General features: G+C 48.0%; 1 protein-coding gene across 2 annotated transcripts; it reads left to right on the top strand.

Annotated features, from left to right (window-relative positions):
* Positions 1–2,567: 2,567 nt before the first annotated feature.
* cnnm3 (cyclin and CBS domain divalent metal cation transport mediator 3) lies at positions 2,568–15,171 on the top strand. 2 transcript variants are annotated; one of them, XM_088624290.1, is made up of 9 exons: positions 2,568–4,497; positions 7,784–7,927; positions 8,207–8,359; positions 8,739–8,908; positions 9,811–9,907; positions 10,351–10,478; positions 10,861–10,996; positions 11,306–11,370; positions 12,411–15,171. In XM_088624290.1, exons 1-8 carry the CDS (start codon positions 3,096–3,098, stop codon positions 11,353–11,355), a joined length of 2,280 nt encoding a protein of 759 aa, XP_088480416.1. In that variant the 5' UTR covers positions 2,568–3,095; the 3' UTR covers positions 11,356–11,370; positions 12,411–15,171. The 2 variants fall into 2 exon arrangements, with proteins under 2 accessions (XP_088480416.1, XP_088480417.1); XM_088624291.1 differs by lacking the exon at positions 11,306–11,370 and having other exon boundaries at positions 2,571–4,497.
* The last annotated feature ends 1,531 nt before the right edge of the window (positions 15,172–16,702 follow it).

Here is a 16,702-nt window from a genome sequence, read left to right as displayed (position 1 = left end):
CAACGGGTGTCCAGGCGAACTGCATCACTTAATCTGTGCAGATTGTCGTCTGCTGTCCAGTTTGCGCTAGGGTCAAACCCTGACAAAACACATATGTGTAACTTAAGTAAACAACCCCCCCAAACCGCTCTCCTACAACAACTTTTGTCACCCCGCGGCAACCGCAGTATCAAAGAAAAAACTCTGTGGTATTAAAGGTGTCGCATGATTTGTACAAGCAGGGAAACGGCACAATAAATCCAGGTTTTCTCGGAACTGATGAGGACCCAGTCACAATACGTGATGTTTTGGTTGCGGGTGTTTGTGTAAAAACAAAACCCGGTCTGGCCTGAGAAGTAGCCAGGCAACGCGCTGAAGACAATCCACGCCACGGGATACAAACGGTGAGCGATTCACGCGTGGGTTGCGGTGTCAAACGGCATCCTTCCTCGGCGACGTCTGTTGTTGCTGCTGTGTGAAGTAAATGTTGTCATTGTCCCAGCGTTAGGCAGAGCCATCAGCGCTGCCAGAGTTATTTTCTCCTGTGGCCATGACTGACTCCGGCTGCTTCTGCGGACCCTTCGTGCAGCGCTGTAGTATTTTCTTACTTCTGTTGCCGAACAAGCGCCGTATCAATTCAGTATCCCCCCCGATACCCATGAAAGTCTTTCCACCATCCGCGTGATTTTTTTCATCATCCACATACAGTATATATGACGCATATGTAACAGATAAGGACAAAACATGCCCTTGCGTGCCTTCTTTGGGGCTCACCTGTCTTGTGTAGAGATGAAGTAAACCTTCATTCCGGTCATTTTTTACATTACTCAAATCACGACCAAAAACGTCCCCGTCGATATCATTAGTTTTTAGAAAGTTATGCGGAGCGCATTTCGGAAGGGAATACACAAGATTGGTGTATCCACGGGTTGCCGAATTGGATACGACATCTGTGTCACGGCTTCAAAGAGGCTACACGACGCTATGAAAGATTCATATTAGTTTATGACTGTTCAATACACAGACGTAAAAAAGTAAATATATGCGCAGTAATACAGAATGTTTATCATAGAAGTGTTCGTAGTATGTTTTAGGGATAGAGTCGGGTTTTGACTTGAGATGTCATTGGAAATACTTCTTGACCGGACTTGTCTTATGGAAACAAAAATGTTATAAAGCGCCGTGAGAGGCATTATATGTTGCCTCTGTGAAGATGTAACATTATCTTATTATTTTATTTTGTCTTCCAGCCTATATAATCAGGGTTTTAGGACTTTTTCTCCCTGTTACAGCCTGGAGCTACTCGGCTCTGGTAATGTCTGAGTGCCCTCTCTGAGTTAAGAATTGTGCGCCACAGGCCTTGAAACTATTAACCCAGCGAACATCGCAGCGCCTCAAGGCGGTAACATGGGTTAGTGTTTTAAGCCGTAATGGTAGTTTTCGGAAGACTGAGTAGGGAGTTATGTACGCGAAAGTTGTAAACGTCACCGTCTGCCTTGCAGTTTACGGAACATTTCCATTTACCACGGGATTTAAATTTAATTTGCAAGCATAATATAGAGTACATCACATTATCCGGCTTCAATAACAAGAACAATGTGGTCAGAAATAACGGCGTTTGGGGAAGGGAACCGCAACTAAATGTCGCAAGAAATTGAAAATGGGAATCATTTCCAGTATCCGTAGTAACGGTGCAGCGTATCAAAGACAAAGAGTTGCAAAATATTTTAAAATGTTTTTTTTTTACCCCTCAATGAAATTAGCCTAATCAATAATGGTGATGATCGTACCTTTATAAAACAGAGATGTAGTTCATGAACACTCCACTAAAAATGTTTCCATTATAAAAACATCAAGTGACTTTGAGATACTTTGTACGATCTCCGTTGGGAGTCGGCAGCTCCAGTACTACAAAACTGGTTCTCCCAACTCGTCAAATATCTCTACTAAAACTTCCAAACACCCCTTTCCTAAATCTTTTAATAATAATAATGTAACGCTTACGGCCGACAGGCACTGTGTAAGAGCCGGCGTACCAGAGCAGGTGATGTCACCGCCCTTCCCTGTGATAGCAGGACCACAGCTACTGGGCTGTGGAGAGATCTCTCTTTAGCTCACGGGGCTAGGTCGCTGCAGAGAGACGCAGGAGTCCCGGGTTCGAGCCCCGGACGGTGCAGGGGCCGAACAGATGCGGCAAGGGCGCCCGCCTGACAATAATAAGCCCCCGTTGCGTTACAATAATATTAATAATTGCTTACACTTATATAGCGCTTTTCTGGACACTCCTCAAAGCGCTTTACAGGTAATGGGGACTCCCCTCCACCACCACCAATGTGCAGCATCCACCCATGTAATATTCAGTACATGATACAGCATCAGAAGGGCTGCGTTCTGCACGGTCATGCATGAAAATGAAAACTGACTTCCTTACAGATTGCATTTGCAAAAAGAAGTCAGATGGGGAGGATTAAAACTCTGAGATCTCTTTGCCAAACCGTGGACCAGGACCTCGCAGATGAACGGGCAAAACAGCTCAGAAGGGCGTCTGCGACGCAAACGTAGAAACGTAGAAATCAAGATCGCTAAACGAGGCGAGAGCTCGTTCCTGGCCTGTTGTAGTATGTGTCCTAACTTGTGTTTAAATGTTCATGAAAGTTGCGTTTTTATTTCTGGAAATCATTATGGAAAACAGATGAAGATGTTTTTTTTTTTAAAAAAAGCACACAAGAAAAACACACGCCGCGCCTTTAAATGCAGGATCCAAGCTTGACCCCGAGATTGCAGCAACACGACTTGTTTACAACACAGCGACACCGAACTTGACAAAGGGAGGAGGGTGCAGAATGCCCTTTCCCTGTTTCTATTGGTCGTCAAAATTCCTTCTGTCTTTCTATTGGTTTTCAGTTTTCCATCTTCCTCTCATTGGCTGTTGTTAGCAAGCGTGTCAAAGGAATTGAAGTCCGGGTGCCATTGTGGCTCAAACAGTGAAGGAGTGAGTCGTTTGTCCGCTGTCGGAGATTTCGGATCCAAAATGGTGATAAAAATGAAAGAGTTCCACAAAATAAGATGTGCTTCTTGACGAATCTTCCTCTGGACTGATACGGTGTAACGCCGAGATGGTGTCACATGACTCGCACAGAGCCCAGCTGCCCAATTCCAATATGGTGGCCAGCTTGGCAGGCTTAAGTTTCTCGTTGATTAATTTGTTCCTCTGCGGGTTGGGGTTCGGCGCCTGCAGCCAACAAGCTCCGCGGGTGTTGGGGCTGAGGCTGGAGGACCCGGGGGCGCTGGTGTTCATGCGGCACCGGGTCATAACAGCACATTACGGAGCTACTTTCCAGCTGAGGCTCTTCGGGTCTTACCTGCTTAATGAGACCTGGCCGTGGGTTGCGTTCGCGGAGGAAGCAGAAGGGGAGGATGGCGGTGCCACCGACCCGTGCAAAGACGAGAGCGGACGGAGCTCGGCTCTCTTTCAACTCCGGGGGCCATTTCTAGAGGCCGAGGAGCACAGCGCCCTAATAACCGTGCAGGCTGCAGAAAGCAGCAGCATCTCCGGTGAGCACGCCAGGAGTTCTTATCATCGCTTGTGCGCCCGGGACGGCGTCAGATGGGTTATGGCTGGCCAGGATAGGCTGGTTCTAGCAGACGACCCGCAGCCCGATTTCATCCCGGTCTGGGGTTTGGCTTTGGCCATCGTCCTCCTGCTCTTCGCCTGCGCCCTGTTCCAGATTCTGAAGCTGAGCCTGCTGGGGCTGGACCCGCTGGAACTGTACGTGCTGCACACCTGCGGGTCCGAGCGGGAGAAGAAAACGGCGAAGCGGCTGGAGCCCCTGCGCCGGCGGGGTAACTTTCTCCTGTGCTCGCTGCTCTTTCTGTGCGCCCTGGGCTACTCCGCTCTCGGCGTGCTCTTCTACCGAGCCCTGGGCGCCCTGCTCCCCGCCGTCTTCCTGTGCGGGCTCCTGGTGTTCGTCATCAGCGGGCTGCTGCCTCACGTTCTGTGCTCCGGCTGCGGGTTCCAGCTGGCCCCGGGGGTGGCGTGGCTGGGGCAGGCGTGCATGGTCCTGACCTGCCCGCTGTCCTGCCCCCTGGGGCTCCTGCTGGACCTGGCACTGGGCAGGGACGTCAGCTCGTGCCACGTGCGGGAGAAGGTCATGGAGATGATGAGGACCAGCGACCCCTACAACGAGTTCGTGAAGGAGGAGTTCAGCCGGGGGGCGCTGCGGACCAAGACGGTGGAGGACATCCTGACGCCCCTGAAGGACTGCTTCATGCTGTCCTCCGGCGCTGTGCTGGACTTCAACACCATGTCCGAGATCATGCAGAGCGGCTACACCCGGGTGCCCATCTACGAGGACGAGCGCTCCAACATCGTGGACATCCTGTACCTCAAGGACCTGGCCCTGGTGGACCCGGAGGACCGCACGCCCATGAGCACCATCACCAAGTTCTACAACCACCCGCTGCACTTCGTCTTCAACGACACCAAGCTGGACGCCATGCTGGAGGAGTTCAAGAAAGGTAGGGTTGCCGCTGTGCACCCTCTGGGTCCGCCCGCCCGGCGCCCCCTGCAGTCTGGGAGGGCAGCAGCAAGGTAGAATCCGGGCCAGCCAGCCAACGCCAAGGCCTCGAGGACAGAGTGGCGGGGATTGAAACTCTCTAGCGTGGACCCCGGGCAGTAGCGTAGGCACTCAGAAGGCCTGTCCGCCTTGTGTCCAGTAAGCGCAGTGAGCAGGTTGCATCACCAGGCTTCACTCGTGCAGCACAGTGGTGAGAGTTGCAGAACTATCTGGCTGCCAGCTGAGGGGGGGTCACAGGTGCAGCCTGTCTGATTCAGGTCTGATCCCTGTGGGTCACTCCTCCCCCCTTTGAGATCGTGATGGAGAATGAATGGGGTTCAGGCCCGACTCGGGAGCGGAACCTCGTAGAATGTTACGATCGCACGCCACAGGCACTAACTCCCACTCTGCCTAGTCTACTGATTGGGCCAGGATAGCGATTGCTTGCTCTTGTAACCATGCTAGACCTTCCTTGGAGGATGTCTGTCAAGTAATCGTGGGACTCCTGCCTTAGGGGGTGGCACGGTGCACAGCGCTGGGGCCCTGGGTTCCACTTCTGGGTTGCTGTCTGCGTGGAGTTTGTATGTCCCCCTCAAACTGGTCTTGGGGGTTTTCTCCAGGTGCTCTGGTTTCCTCTCGCAGTCCAAAGACATACTGGTAGATTCATTGGCTTCTGGGAAGATTGACCCTGGTGTGAGTGTGTGTGCCCTGTGATGGACTGGTGTCCTGTCCAGGGAGTATCCTGCCTTGTGCCCATTGCTTGCTGGGATAGACTTTGGCTCCCCCTTGACCCTGTATAGGATAAAGTGGTTAGAAAATGTGTGGATTGTTGTGCAGAGTTTAGGTCATTGCTGTATGGTTTTACCTTTGCTGAAGTCTGTGTTTTTACTATACAGTATGTTGATCTATGAAGGCCAACATTAAGATCCGTTTGTCCCCTCACGGGCAGTTTTTGCTGTTGATGAGAACGGATGCTCAGTCTGTGGTTTTACTAGTATTCACCATGTTGTGCTTTTCAGTAATTTGTTTGAAAAATATCAATGTCAAAATCTGTTCTTAATGAGCTGGCACTGTGCAATCGATTCATACCTTGCAGGCGCTGCTGGTCTAGAGTTTCAACGACAGGTGTCGATCGCTGCCCCTTACAGAGCTGCTGAAGCTCCTCTCAGAGTGCCAGCAGTGCCTGTGCTGTAGGATGCCAGAGCAGTGGGTCTGAGAGCTAGAGGGTTTTGGATCTGAGGTGCAGGTGCAGTTCAAACACTCTCTGCAGCAGGAGAGAGGGCAAGAACACGATGGTCTTGGAGCAGTGCGGTTCACTTCAGTGCTTTAGGAGCAGCGGGCTGTGGTGCAGACTGAGCTGAGAAAAGAAATGCAGACTGTCGGAGTGCACAAGAGGCTGGCGTTTGTAGAGTACCCCGAGCCGCAGGAAAGGCTGGGCTCTCCCCTACAGAATGGGATCCCTACTGCAACTGGTAACTGCAGAGCAGTGAGTCTTCCAACAGTGCCCAGACCCTGTTATTCTCCAGGCCCACCAGCTTTTCTGCATTTCATTCTGCCTCAGCTTTTAACTCCACAGATAATGATCTTCTTAAACAGATCAGTTTCACTGTTTGGTGATTACTGAAGGGGAACCTATAAACTAAGATGGACTCTGTTCAAGACCAGGAACACTTCAAGAACAGTTCAGGGGCTCTAGTCCACTCAGATAATCCTGGAGCTTTAAAACTATGCTCTTGGGAAGCGGTTTCTTGCAAGGCATTCACTTTGTCTCTGCTCGTGTAAGTTCAGTGATTAACTGTGAACAGTGAAGTACCGTTTTACTAGTACGGGCAGTGATATTAATATTGCATCTCCGGCAGGGCAAAAATGCTCGTCATTCCATGAGAACAAAATAAAAAAGCAGGAGTTTTTAAATGCACGTATGTCTATGTTTTTCTGGGGTAGTTCAAGAGAGAGACATACCCTCATTATTAGCAGGCCTAGGCTCTTACTGGCAGCCAGGGTTGGATTGGCAATCTGTGGTGAGCAGCCCCAGTTGGCACAGGGGAGGAATTAATTGCCAGCTTAGCCCAAATATTTCTGTTGGGCTGGATTGCCCCCCACACACACTGCCCTCCCCTCATCTCCTTTCTCGCCCTCCAGCCCCGGGGCAAAGTCATTTTTAATGAGTGGTGCGCTAATCCAGCTCCGACACAGCAGAGACCGCGCTGGATGTCTCCGGCACAGAGCCGGTTGCCGGGGTGGCGCCGAGCCTCCTGGTTGACCTGGGTACAGCGCGATTAGAGCTGGGTCCCTCAGCGGGAGGACTGACCTCGTTCTGGGCTGTGAGAGAAACAGCAATGCGGCCTTAATCTTCTCTTTTTTAACATGTACAGTTTTTGTACATCAGGGAATTTCAAACACACATTTACAGATGTCAGGCGAGTTAAACCCAAATAGGTGTACCTCTTCATATTCTTATTCTTAATACTACTACTACTAATAATACTGATATCCTTACACTTGTATAGCGTTTTTCTGGGAACCCACTCAAACTTTACAGGTAATGGGGACTCCCCTCCACCACCACCAATGTGCAGCACCACCTGGATGATGCAACGGCAGCCATAGTGCGCCAGAACGCTCCCCACACACCAGCTAACAGTGGGGAGGAGAACAGAGTGATGAAGCCACTTTAGAGTTGAGAATTATTAGGAGGCCATGATTGGTAAAGGCCAGGGGGAAATATGACCAGGAGACTGGTGTCAACACCCCTGCTCTGTGGGATTTTTAATGACCACAGAGTGTCAGGACCTTGGTTTTGCAACTCATTGAAAGGACTGGGCCTTTTTTTAACAGTATAGTGTCCCCGTCTCTATACTGGGGCATTAGGACCCACACAGACTGCAGGGTGAGCGCCCTCTACTGGCCCCACTAGCACCTTTTCCAGCAGCAACCTTAGCCTTTCCCAGGAGGTCTCCCATCCAGGTACTGGCCAGGCTCAACCCTGCTGAGCTGCAGTGGGTTGCCAGTTGTGAGTTGCAGGGTGATATAGCTTAATCAAATATACAAGAGAAGGAAGACTTATGGTGTTGCATATGTGTCCTAAGATTGGTTTTCCTGTTTAAATGTCCAGACCATTTATTTTTATTCTTCTAGGATAAGGTTATATGAGCCTTTGCCCCAGCGGTCTTGTTCCTTGCGATTTGCCGGTTGTGTCTGAGGAGTGTGTGTGTGTGTTCACGTTATTCTTGATTTCTCTCTCTCAGGTAAATCCCACCTGGCCATAGTCCAGAAGGTGAACAACGAGGGGGAAGGAGACCCCTTTTATGAGGTGCTGGGGCTGGTCACACTGGAGGACGTCATTGAGGAGATCATCAAGTCCGAGATCCTGGAGGAGTCCGATGGATACGGTGAGTGCCGGGGCAGAGCTCACTTCAGTCGGCTGCTCTGATCCGTTCCCTGACCCCCCACACGCAGCCGTTTCCTTCTGCACGGTGCCAGGGCCCTGTCTCGAGCTCCTGAAAACCTGGAGCGGCTCAGACTGCACTGCAGTGGGAGCTGGGCTTTCTCCCTTTTTATTGGCGGTCTTTTTCTCTCTCCCTGTCTTGGTGTACCTTCATGTATCCCCCCACCCTGCCTCCGTGTTGTTCTCTCCCTCTTACTGAGTCCCTGTTTTCTCTTCCACACAGTGGATATGAAGGTGAAACGCCCCCCCTTGCCCGTGGAGCTGCCCCTCGCCGGCCCCCGGGAGGACTTCTCTCTGTTCAAGGTCCCCGAGGGAGACCTGAAGGTCCGCACCTCTCCCCAGCTGCTCCTGGCCACCCACCGCTTCCTGTCCCGAGGCAAGACCGCCCTGTCACTGTACCCCCGTGTGTCTGTCCCCGGAGTGCCTTTAATTTTGCACAGTACCTGCTAGTGATTGTGGACCTGTTTATGGTACTATATCTGTGCTGGTTAATGTACCAGTTGTTGTGCACAGTGCCTATCTCAGTGTATGTGGATGAATCTGTTTATGGTCATATATCTATGCCCAGTGGCTGGTGTATACACCAGTCTCTGTGCCTATCTCAGTATGTCAGTGAGTCTGTTTATGGTTCTGTGTCTGTGCCTGTGTACGTGCCAGTCTCTGTGCCCAGTGCCCACCTCAGTGTATGTGTAACTGTAATGGTCTGTAAAGCATCTTATGTGTGTGTGTGTGTGGGTCTGTGTCTCCTGGCACAGAGGTGGAGCACTTCAGTCCCCTGCGGATGTCGGAGAAGGTCCTGCTGCACCTGCTCAAACACCCCAGCGTCAACCAGGAGGTGAAGTTCGACCCCAGCAACCGGCTCGGCGCTGACCACTACCTGTACACCCGCAACCACCCTGTCGACTACTTCATCCTGCTGCTGCAGGTACGGGCACGGGGGGGGCGAGGCGCTGTTCTTACATCCACGTGGAGGAGGGGGAACACTGACGGCCATGTTGCATTCTCCTTATCCCTTACACTTTCCTAGCCTAGTCCTGGAGAGCTCCAGTCCAGTTATTCTTCTGCGTCACCCTGTATCTCTTGATATTAGGAATTGATTTGGAACATGTTTTAAGCAATTGATCAATTATGCAAGTTATCATTCAATAAAAAAGATAATTGGTTTTGAGGGGTAAAGGATTTTATGATTTTTGATTCAAATCTCTAAATGATGTAATTGAACACAATACCTGCTTAATTGATTAGTTAAATCGTTCCTTTTAGAATTTGGACATTTCTAGACATATAAAACCTGTTGAACTGGAGCTCTGCAACAGCAGAGTTGGACTCCCTGCATTAAATGTAACTCAGATAGCTTGTCTTGCCAGAAAATAGACTGACTTTTGTCTGAAGCAGACCATTAACTTGGTAATCAATTTAGACTCTTCAAAGTTCTGCCTCAATACCTCAAACAACACATATAAATAATGTATTTTCCTATAGCTTTTAGGTTATATTTGTAAAGTTTGCACTGCATTTACTGTTTTCTCAGAGGAGAAACGCACTTTAAGCATTGTGAGGTGCAGCGAATGGTGAAGCTCTGAACAGTTCCAAGGTCTCAGCTCATTTTGCGCAGGTTCTGTCAGGGGGAGAGGAGGGGGCAGAGAGGCAGACGTTCTCATTCAGGGGAGCTGGAGGGAGAGAGGAAGAGATGGATGTGTGTGCTGTGGAGGGGGAGAGAGAAGGAGAACGCTTATATCTCTCCAAGTTAATGTGGAAGTGCGGTGAGTGAGGGACAGGCAGGGAGAGAGGTCCAGAAAGGAGTAGAGTTTGTTTGTCGCTGTGCAGGGCCGCGTGGAGGTGGAGATCGGGAAGGAGGGACTGAAGTTTGAGAATGGAGCCTTCACGTACTACGGTGTCTCTGCCCTCACGGCGCCCTCGTCAGGTAGGACCTGGAATCTCGGGCATGGTGTGATCAGGGGATCGCTGAAGTTTTCATTGTGCACCCTGGCATGTCTGTGTTCCTGGCATTCATTAAAAGGATGAGGCGCGCAGAATTTGCAGCTGATCTGTGTGTGCCTTTCTTGATGCAGAAAATTCCGAAAGAATAGGCTAAATGTCAGGTCCCAAAAATTGAAATGAAAATTTGTCATCTTGGTGCCCTCCACAGCCGAAATGTGTTCCTTTTCTTTTCTTGTTCCTTATTTTCAGTTATGCCGAGAGACGTATCCTGGTGTTGCCATATTGAGAGAACTGTATTTCTGGCAGCTTGTTTCAGCTTTTCAAATGGAGCACAGGGCCTGACAAAACTGATTCAAATCCCTGTCCGCTCTTACAAGCGCTGTGCCTAATTTCTGTCCTTCTGCTCTCCTGTGTTGGCGTCTTCAGTGCACCAGTCCCCAGTCTCCACCCAGCGACACAACCCCAAGGACCCCTTTGAGCTGGGGGATACCAGTCCATCCAGCTACTGTCCAGACTACACTGTGCGTGCTCTGACTGACCTGCAGTTCATCAGGGTAAGAGCTTTCCGCAGTTCCATTCCCCACATGCAATCAGGCACATTCTCATAAGAAGGACTGGGATAGGAATAGGCCATTATGGCTAGCTTTGCTGCTTGTCTTGGTGCAAACCTGTTTTATAAGCACTAAGAAAGGATTGAATCCTCTATGCAGGAATCCTCCTTCTGTCACTCAAAGGCCTGTGCATCAGTAATGTCTCATCTCCTGTTAAAGAATATGTATCTCTTGCTTGATGATATCATCTGGTTACCTCCTCCCTTCATCTGGAAAATGTGCCTCTTCCTTTCGTTCCGGACTCACAGATGTGCAGGAACACACTGTCGGATACTTGGCACACGCCCACGTTCACATGTCTTGCCATCCCCACCCTCTCCCCCAGGTGACCCGGATGCAGTATCTCAATGCCCTTATGGCATCCCGGATCAGCACAGCAGCCCCGCCCCCCGAGCTCCCTGAGATAAAGATTGTCCCCAACAGCCAGACCAAGCTACTCAACGAGAAGAACACCAACCCAGGTATGAGGAGGGAAGAGGTGTTGGGCTCATAACTAAAGAAGACCTTTTTGGGGATAATACTACCTGGGCAAGATCTGAATTCTGAGGCTGTTGAGCTTGGACCTGGAAACTGCAGGGTGCTTGTTTATAATAGTAATCTGAAACCCCCTAGCTGCGGAGCAGTGTACAACTCTTAGGCTGCAGCCCTTTACAAGTTGTCTATCTGCTTTCCTCTTTCTGCAGCTTAACTTAAACTGTTTTTTTCTCTTTCTTCTCTCCCTTCTTTTTTTCTCTGCTTCCCTTTATCTCCTGCCTTTCTCTGCCTTCTAGAGTTTCATGTCAGCTGTTCATTTTTTGACACAATTGAGAACTACAGTTAATGTGCCTTGCATGAGGTAAATACACCCCTGTCCCATTCCAGTCCTGCACAGGGCTTTTAATACACGAGACACTGGTTCTCTAGCAGCTAGGTAGTACAGCACTAGCATGTTATAACTTGTATATTGCAACATAGGACAATATTGCTTCTCTTAAATGAGCTTTTTAGCTCTTTCTAAACTCTTACTGGCAGAGTCTAGTACTATGTTACTCCATTTATTTTCCCTTCCAGTGGTAGCAGATGAACAGGGATTATTATTGATGCTACTAGTGCTGAAACCAGTGAATGTAATATCTGTCATAATTTAATTGATTCTGTCAGTGAAAGAAACTGGAGTTCTGCCATGCTGTTAATGTAATCCGTACACAGTCACAGTGTGCAATACCACAGTTAAAGTTTCCTGACAAGCATATAACAAGTCAGTTCTTTTACCACTGATGGAAAAACCTCCCCTCAGCAGATTAGTACTTTGGGTTCATAACACTTTGTCCTGAAGTGTGAGGCCGTGACAGTGTCAGGAGAGAGCCACACTCCAGTGGCAGGGCTGCAGACAACAGAAATGCACAGTCATAATAAACATAATACACCAGACCGTTCAGTCATATGTATAAACAAATGAAGTCTCTTTAGAGAAATTAATTGTTCTTTTTATCCAACTTATAAAGATGTTCATGATATTACATACTGTGCAGCCAAAAAAACCCTACACATTTTTTAACTGGTTTTGTGACTTCATAACTCCAAAACCTGAACTTTCTACACTTTTTGTAGTGTCACTTGTCAGTGATGGGACCTGCTGTCACCTGAGGCTGAGCTTCTGTTGGCTTTGAAAGGCTACAGCAGTGAGAGAGCAAAGTGTGGTGTTATGTTTAGTGGAAGCTGTGAGTGTTTCTGTACAGAGGCAGCATCTAGAGCCATATGTGTGTGTAAAGCAGCATTTTGGCTCCTCTGAGAAGGTACCGGTATGTGCTGCTCAGCAGGGCAGTGTGCCAGCCGTGTGATACTCTCTAGGTCCTCCTGCTCCCACTAGGTTAACCTCTTATTTGGACTCTGCAGGCAGAAGCAAAAGTAGAGAGAAAACCATGGATCACTGAAGAGGAAAACCATGGATAGAGCAAAAACACACCCTGTGGGACTGAGCTTGTCTTTCAAATTATGTTTAAAATTCTATTGGATTTTCTGTTTAAAACATTGTCATTTTTTAACTGAGCCACAAATAAGATGCTGTAGCAGGCTGCAAGCAGGAAAGGCAAACTTCCTACAGTGCTTTTTTTTTTCTTTTAAAATGAGTTTTACAAGACCATCCGTCTCTCCTCTGCCCACCATGGCTGTTTCCACAGCCTGAGATTATTGCCTATTCTTCGGTGTCAGCATGCTCGTCATCTAAGAAACCTGCGTTCACCAGGCAGAAGATGCACTCCTGGTCCACTAGAGGGAGTCTGTGAGACCCACATCCACAGCGAGATGGCAAATCTGAAGTGAACAACAGCACAAGGTTAAATACTTAAACTGTGCATTTGTCTGTCCCCTGGATAATGAAATCCTTTCCAGCCATGAACCAGCAGTCGTCTAGTCCAACAGCCCATTTAACTGAGAATGAATCACTGAACTGGTGTGGAAGGAGTAAGCTGGCGAAGGTTTAGGAAGCAGTATTAGATATGCCCATGGCTCAGGTGCTGCACACATGAAAGAGCATTCAGATTGGTTTGTGTCCAGTGCAGCCTGTCTCTGCGTTTATGCGTGGGTCTGGCTAGTGGGATAGGGGGCCACAAGGCCATTCTGAAAGTCCACAGCGTCGGGGGCTGTGATTGGCGGAGAGGGGGTTCATGGTTCAGGAACGGACTGCACTCTGATGGAGGCTTGTGAAAGCTCTGTCCAGGGGTCAGGTATGGGCCCCCACAGGTCGTCAGCAGGCCTAGTGTGGCCAGGTTTGTGTGGGCCAGTGCCCACTAAAGGCAGTGCCAAAGCACCTCTGAGCTCGTGCGGCCAGAGTGGCTTTTTTAACCTGTATTTATAGAAGTTATGTATTTGTTTATTTATATTAAAGTCATATATCTCCAGGCTGATTCCATCACCCAATCTCATGTCCCTGGAGCCTTCAGAGAGGCAGGCAGGCTTGGTCCAGCTGAGTTGTTTGGGAATTTGCACAAAGATGGAATTGCTTTTTTTTTAAATGACGTATTTCCAAGCATAAATGTCTTGTTTGATAGTATTGTACAGCCCCTTTTCAAATTTCAGATATTTGCAGCAGCGATGGATAAGTCTGTAATGTGACACTAAATCATCCCCACTAGATCTTGAAAATGTTTTTGTTCCTTTTCCTTTTAATATTGGTGTTGGTGGCAGCGGTGGTGAGCTCTCCGGCCGTCCCCACTGCACTGCACGCAAAGCTGGCAACACTACAGGAGCTGAGGGCTCCAGACTCTCCGTTCACCATGGTTTTGCCCTGCAGAGTCTGCCCCTGTCACCTCTCTCACCTTCTGTCACCTGGTGCTTGGTTTGGCCATTCCTTTTTAAAACTGCGGCGCTTTGCACAAAACAGCCAAAGAAACCTGCAGCAAGGAGCTAATCTATTTTACCCTGCTAGTTCATGCACACACACGCGATCTTGATTGCAGTTGATTTGCTACCTTACCTCCTTCAAAGCAGAGGCAAGATGCATCCCACCACACGCAGGTGTCTTAGCAAAGCGGTTGGCGTTTTTACGATTGTGAAAGGCGTGCGCTCTAGAGACGTGCACAGGTGCGACTGGGACAAGGGGAGAAGTCATGTCTATGCCTCAACCCAGCGCGGGCAGAACTCATTTCTAGTGCGTGGATGAGGAGGTGTCAGACCCCGGTCATGCTTTTACACCGTGCACAGACGTGCCAGAGCTCGTTTCACTGGGTAGTTCCCATTCCTGGCCCTGGTGACCCCCCCCACACCTGCTGGTTTTTGTTCCAGTTACACCCCTTCATTGACTTTATAATAGTAAGGTTCATTTGAACTGTTTGTTTCAATCTGGTGCTTTAACCACTGTATTTTGTAAGTGAACTAAAATCCCAAACTTGCGCCTAGAAACAAAATGCAAATATTCCAACGATGCAACTTCTTAGATCGATTAAGGCTTCAGTTCCCTAATGAAGGCGGAATGGAATGAAAACCAGGTGTGTGGGTCTCAGGACAGGGAACTCACTGGAGAAGCTTTCCAGAAAGCATTGGCTGCACTTTTTACTCGTTTGAAGCCTTATGGGTCAAGTTTAACTTCCCAGCCAGCATTCCTGCTGTTGATGTTGCCGTTTTTGTTTTTGCTGTAGGTGGGGCGCCCCATGTCCTGGTGAGGTGGGGGTCAGGGGGGTGTGTGAGTGTGGGGAAAGGTGCACAGTCTACTGACGCTCGGCTGGTCGTGTTGCCCCCTCTTCTCTGTGCACGTAACTTTAGCCAGTATTGTGGTCAGCTGGAAAGTACCCCCAGATTGATTTCAGGTATCACAAGTGATGTTTTTTTTTCCAAATAACAATGAACAATGTGTACTAAGAGAAATTGATTCCAAGTAAATATTTTTCAGCTGTTATAAATATATTGTACTGTTTGCTGTAAGTAAGTGCATTTATATTGTAATAATGGAATGTATGTACATTTCAAAAGAGAAATCATTACCTGTGCTATTATACTGGACAGTAGAGTGGGTGGTGTATGGGGTGGGGTAAAGATTATATATTATATATGCACATCTATATATACAGTATAAAAAGGAAAGTAATAGTAATAACTTGTTTTTCAGGTACAAGAATATAATAGTGTTACCAGGGAAATAAAGCTTAGTTGTAATTTTTAAGACCTTTGTCTGTCTGTCTTGCATGTTGGTTCTGTGCCTTATTGTCCGTGGAGCGCTGACCTCTTCATGAGGGGATGTGGAAAGGTGTAACACTGGTACTGCAGTCCGTGTCTGTGAACATGATAAACAGTTCAATTCTTGGTGGCAGTAGTACCAATGTCTTCGGTGTTGGTCACACGTTAGTGTTTGGAGTGGGTCCAAGAAACTCAGACCCTCACAGCTTGATCATAGCACATTAGACACAACGGACCCTACTGATAGCAAGAAAAAAACATGAAAGATCAGAAGTTGAATGTGTTTTATGTTAGGAATTTCTCTTTTCTTTTGCTAAGTAGTTTTTTTTTATTTCCACTATTGGTTTTGAGAATAGTTTTTTTATTACAGGTTTCTTTCTTTGTTTAGCAAAAGGCTGATGTAAAGACAGTGCACTTGACTTGATAAAAGGCAGTGACCGGTGTCCCCTGAGGTTTACCCTCAACTTTGATTCAGAGCGACAGCAGTACAGTGAAATGTCCACATTATTTTTGTAGTTAATTCAGACATTAACACTTGGAAAATTTAAAACGTTCGAATTCAATGAAGTGATAAATATCATTCATATAGAAATAAGAAAGGCCAAAATGAAGTCGAAAGACTATTTGGCTCTTCTAGCTAGTAGCTGATTTTCAATTTCAAAAGCATCTGGATAATCTGTTCCACACTCCTGCAACTCTTTGTATACCGACAAGACTTCTATTCTCTTAAATGCACTTCCTGTTAATCTCAACTTGTCTAACTGTTTACCCTGAAGACGTTGTGGTTTGGGTGGCCTTTATTAATGCAAAATTGTGAATACTTTGTCTCATTACCCCAGAGTCTTGGATATTCAAGATTGAAGAGGTATAGTTCATTTGAAATGTCTACGGAGGCCATTCTTTTAACCTTTCCCAGGTTAACAGTTAAAAGAAAAAGAGCTTATACTGATGCATAGTAGCATTGCAGTATCATTCTTCATTTAACTGCTGCACGTGTAACTAGGGCGGCATGCCGGTGCAGTGGTTAGCATTGCTGTCTTGCTTATAGTTTGATTGGTTTCCTGGGAAATCGGCGATGGGGCGAGTGTGTGCATGCCTGTGTCCGCCCTGCAATGGACTGGCATCCTGTCCAGGGTCTACCCTGCCTTGTGCCCGTTGCTTGCTATGATAGGCTCCGGTTCTCTCTCAGGTGACCCTGAATTGAATGAATTGGTTAGAAAATGGATGAATGGTCCGACATGTAACTATATACCCTAACAAGGTGTTTGACTCCTTGCATCTCCTAACATACAATGATCATGTTACCAACACAAGCGACAAATAACACCAGTCCTACATGTGATTACCAATACAGATGAGGTAATTGAATAAAACTGTGAGACTCCGTGGTGTGTGAGAAAACTCTGTGTATAACAGGCCTGCTGTGGGGTTTCCTCTTGTCTTCTCTAGACTTGAAATGCATTTCTCAATAAGCTCTCTGAGTGGTGTAGACGTTGTGGAAACTTCAACAAGAATCT

This window comes from Lepisosteus platostomus, chromosome 3, assembly GCF_059453375.1.
Source record: "Lepisosteus platostomus isolate fLepPlt1 chromosome 3, fLepPlt1.hap1, whole genome shotgun sequence".
Taxonomy (NCBI): Eukaryota; Metazoa; Chordata; class Actinopteri; order Semionotiformes; family Lepisosteidae; genus Lepisosteus; species Lepisosteus platostomus.
The sequence above is the reverse complement of the archived record's forward strand: the minus strand, read 5'-3'. Positions and strand labels throughout refer to the sequence as shown.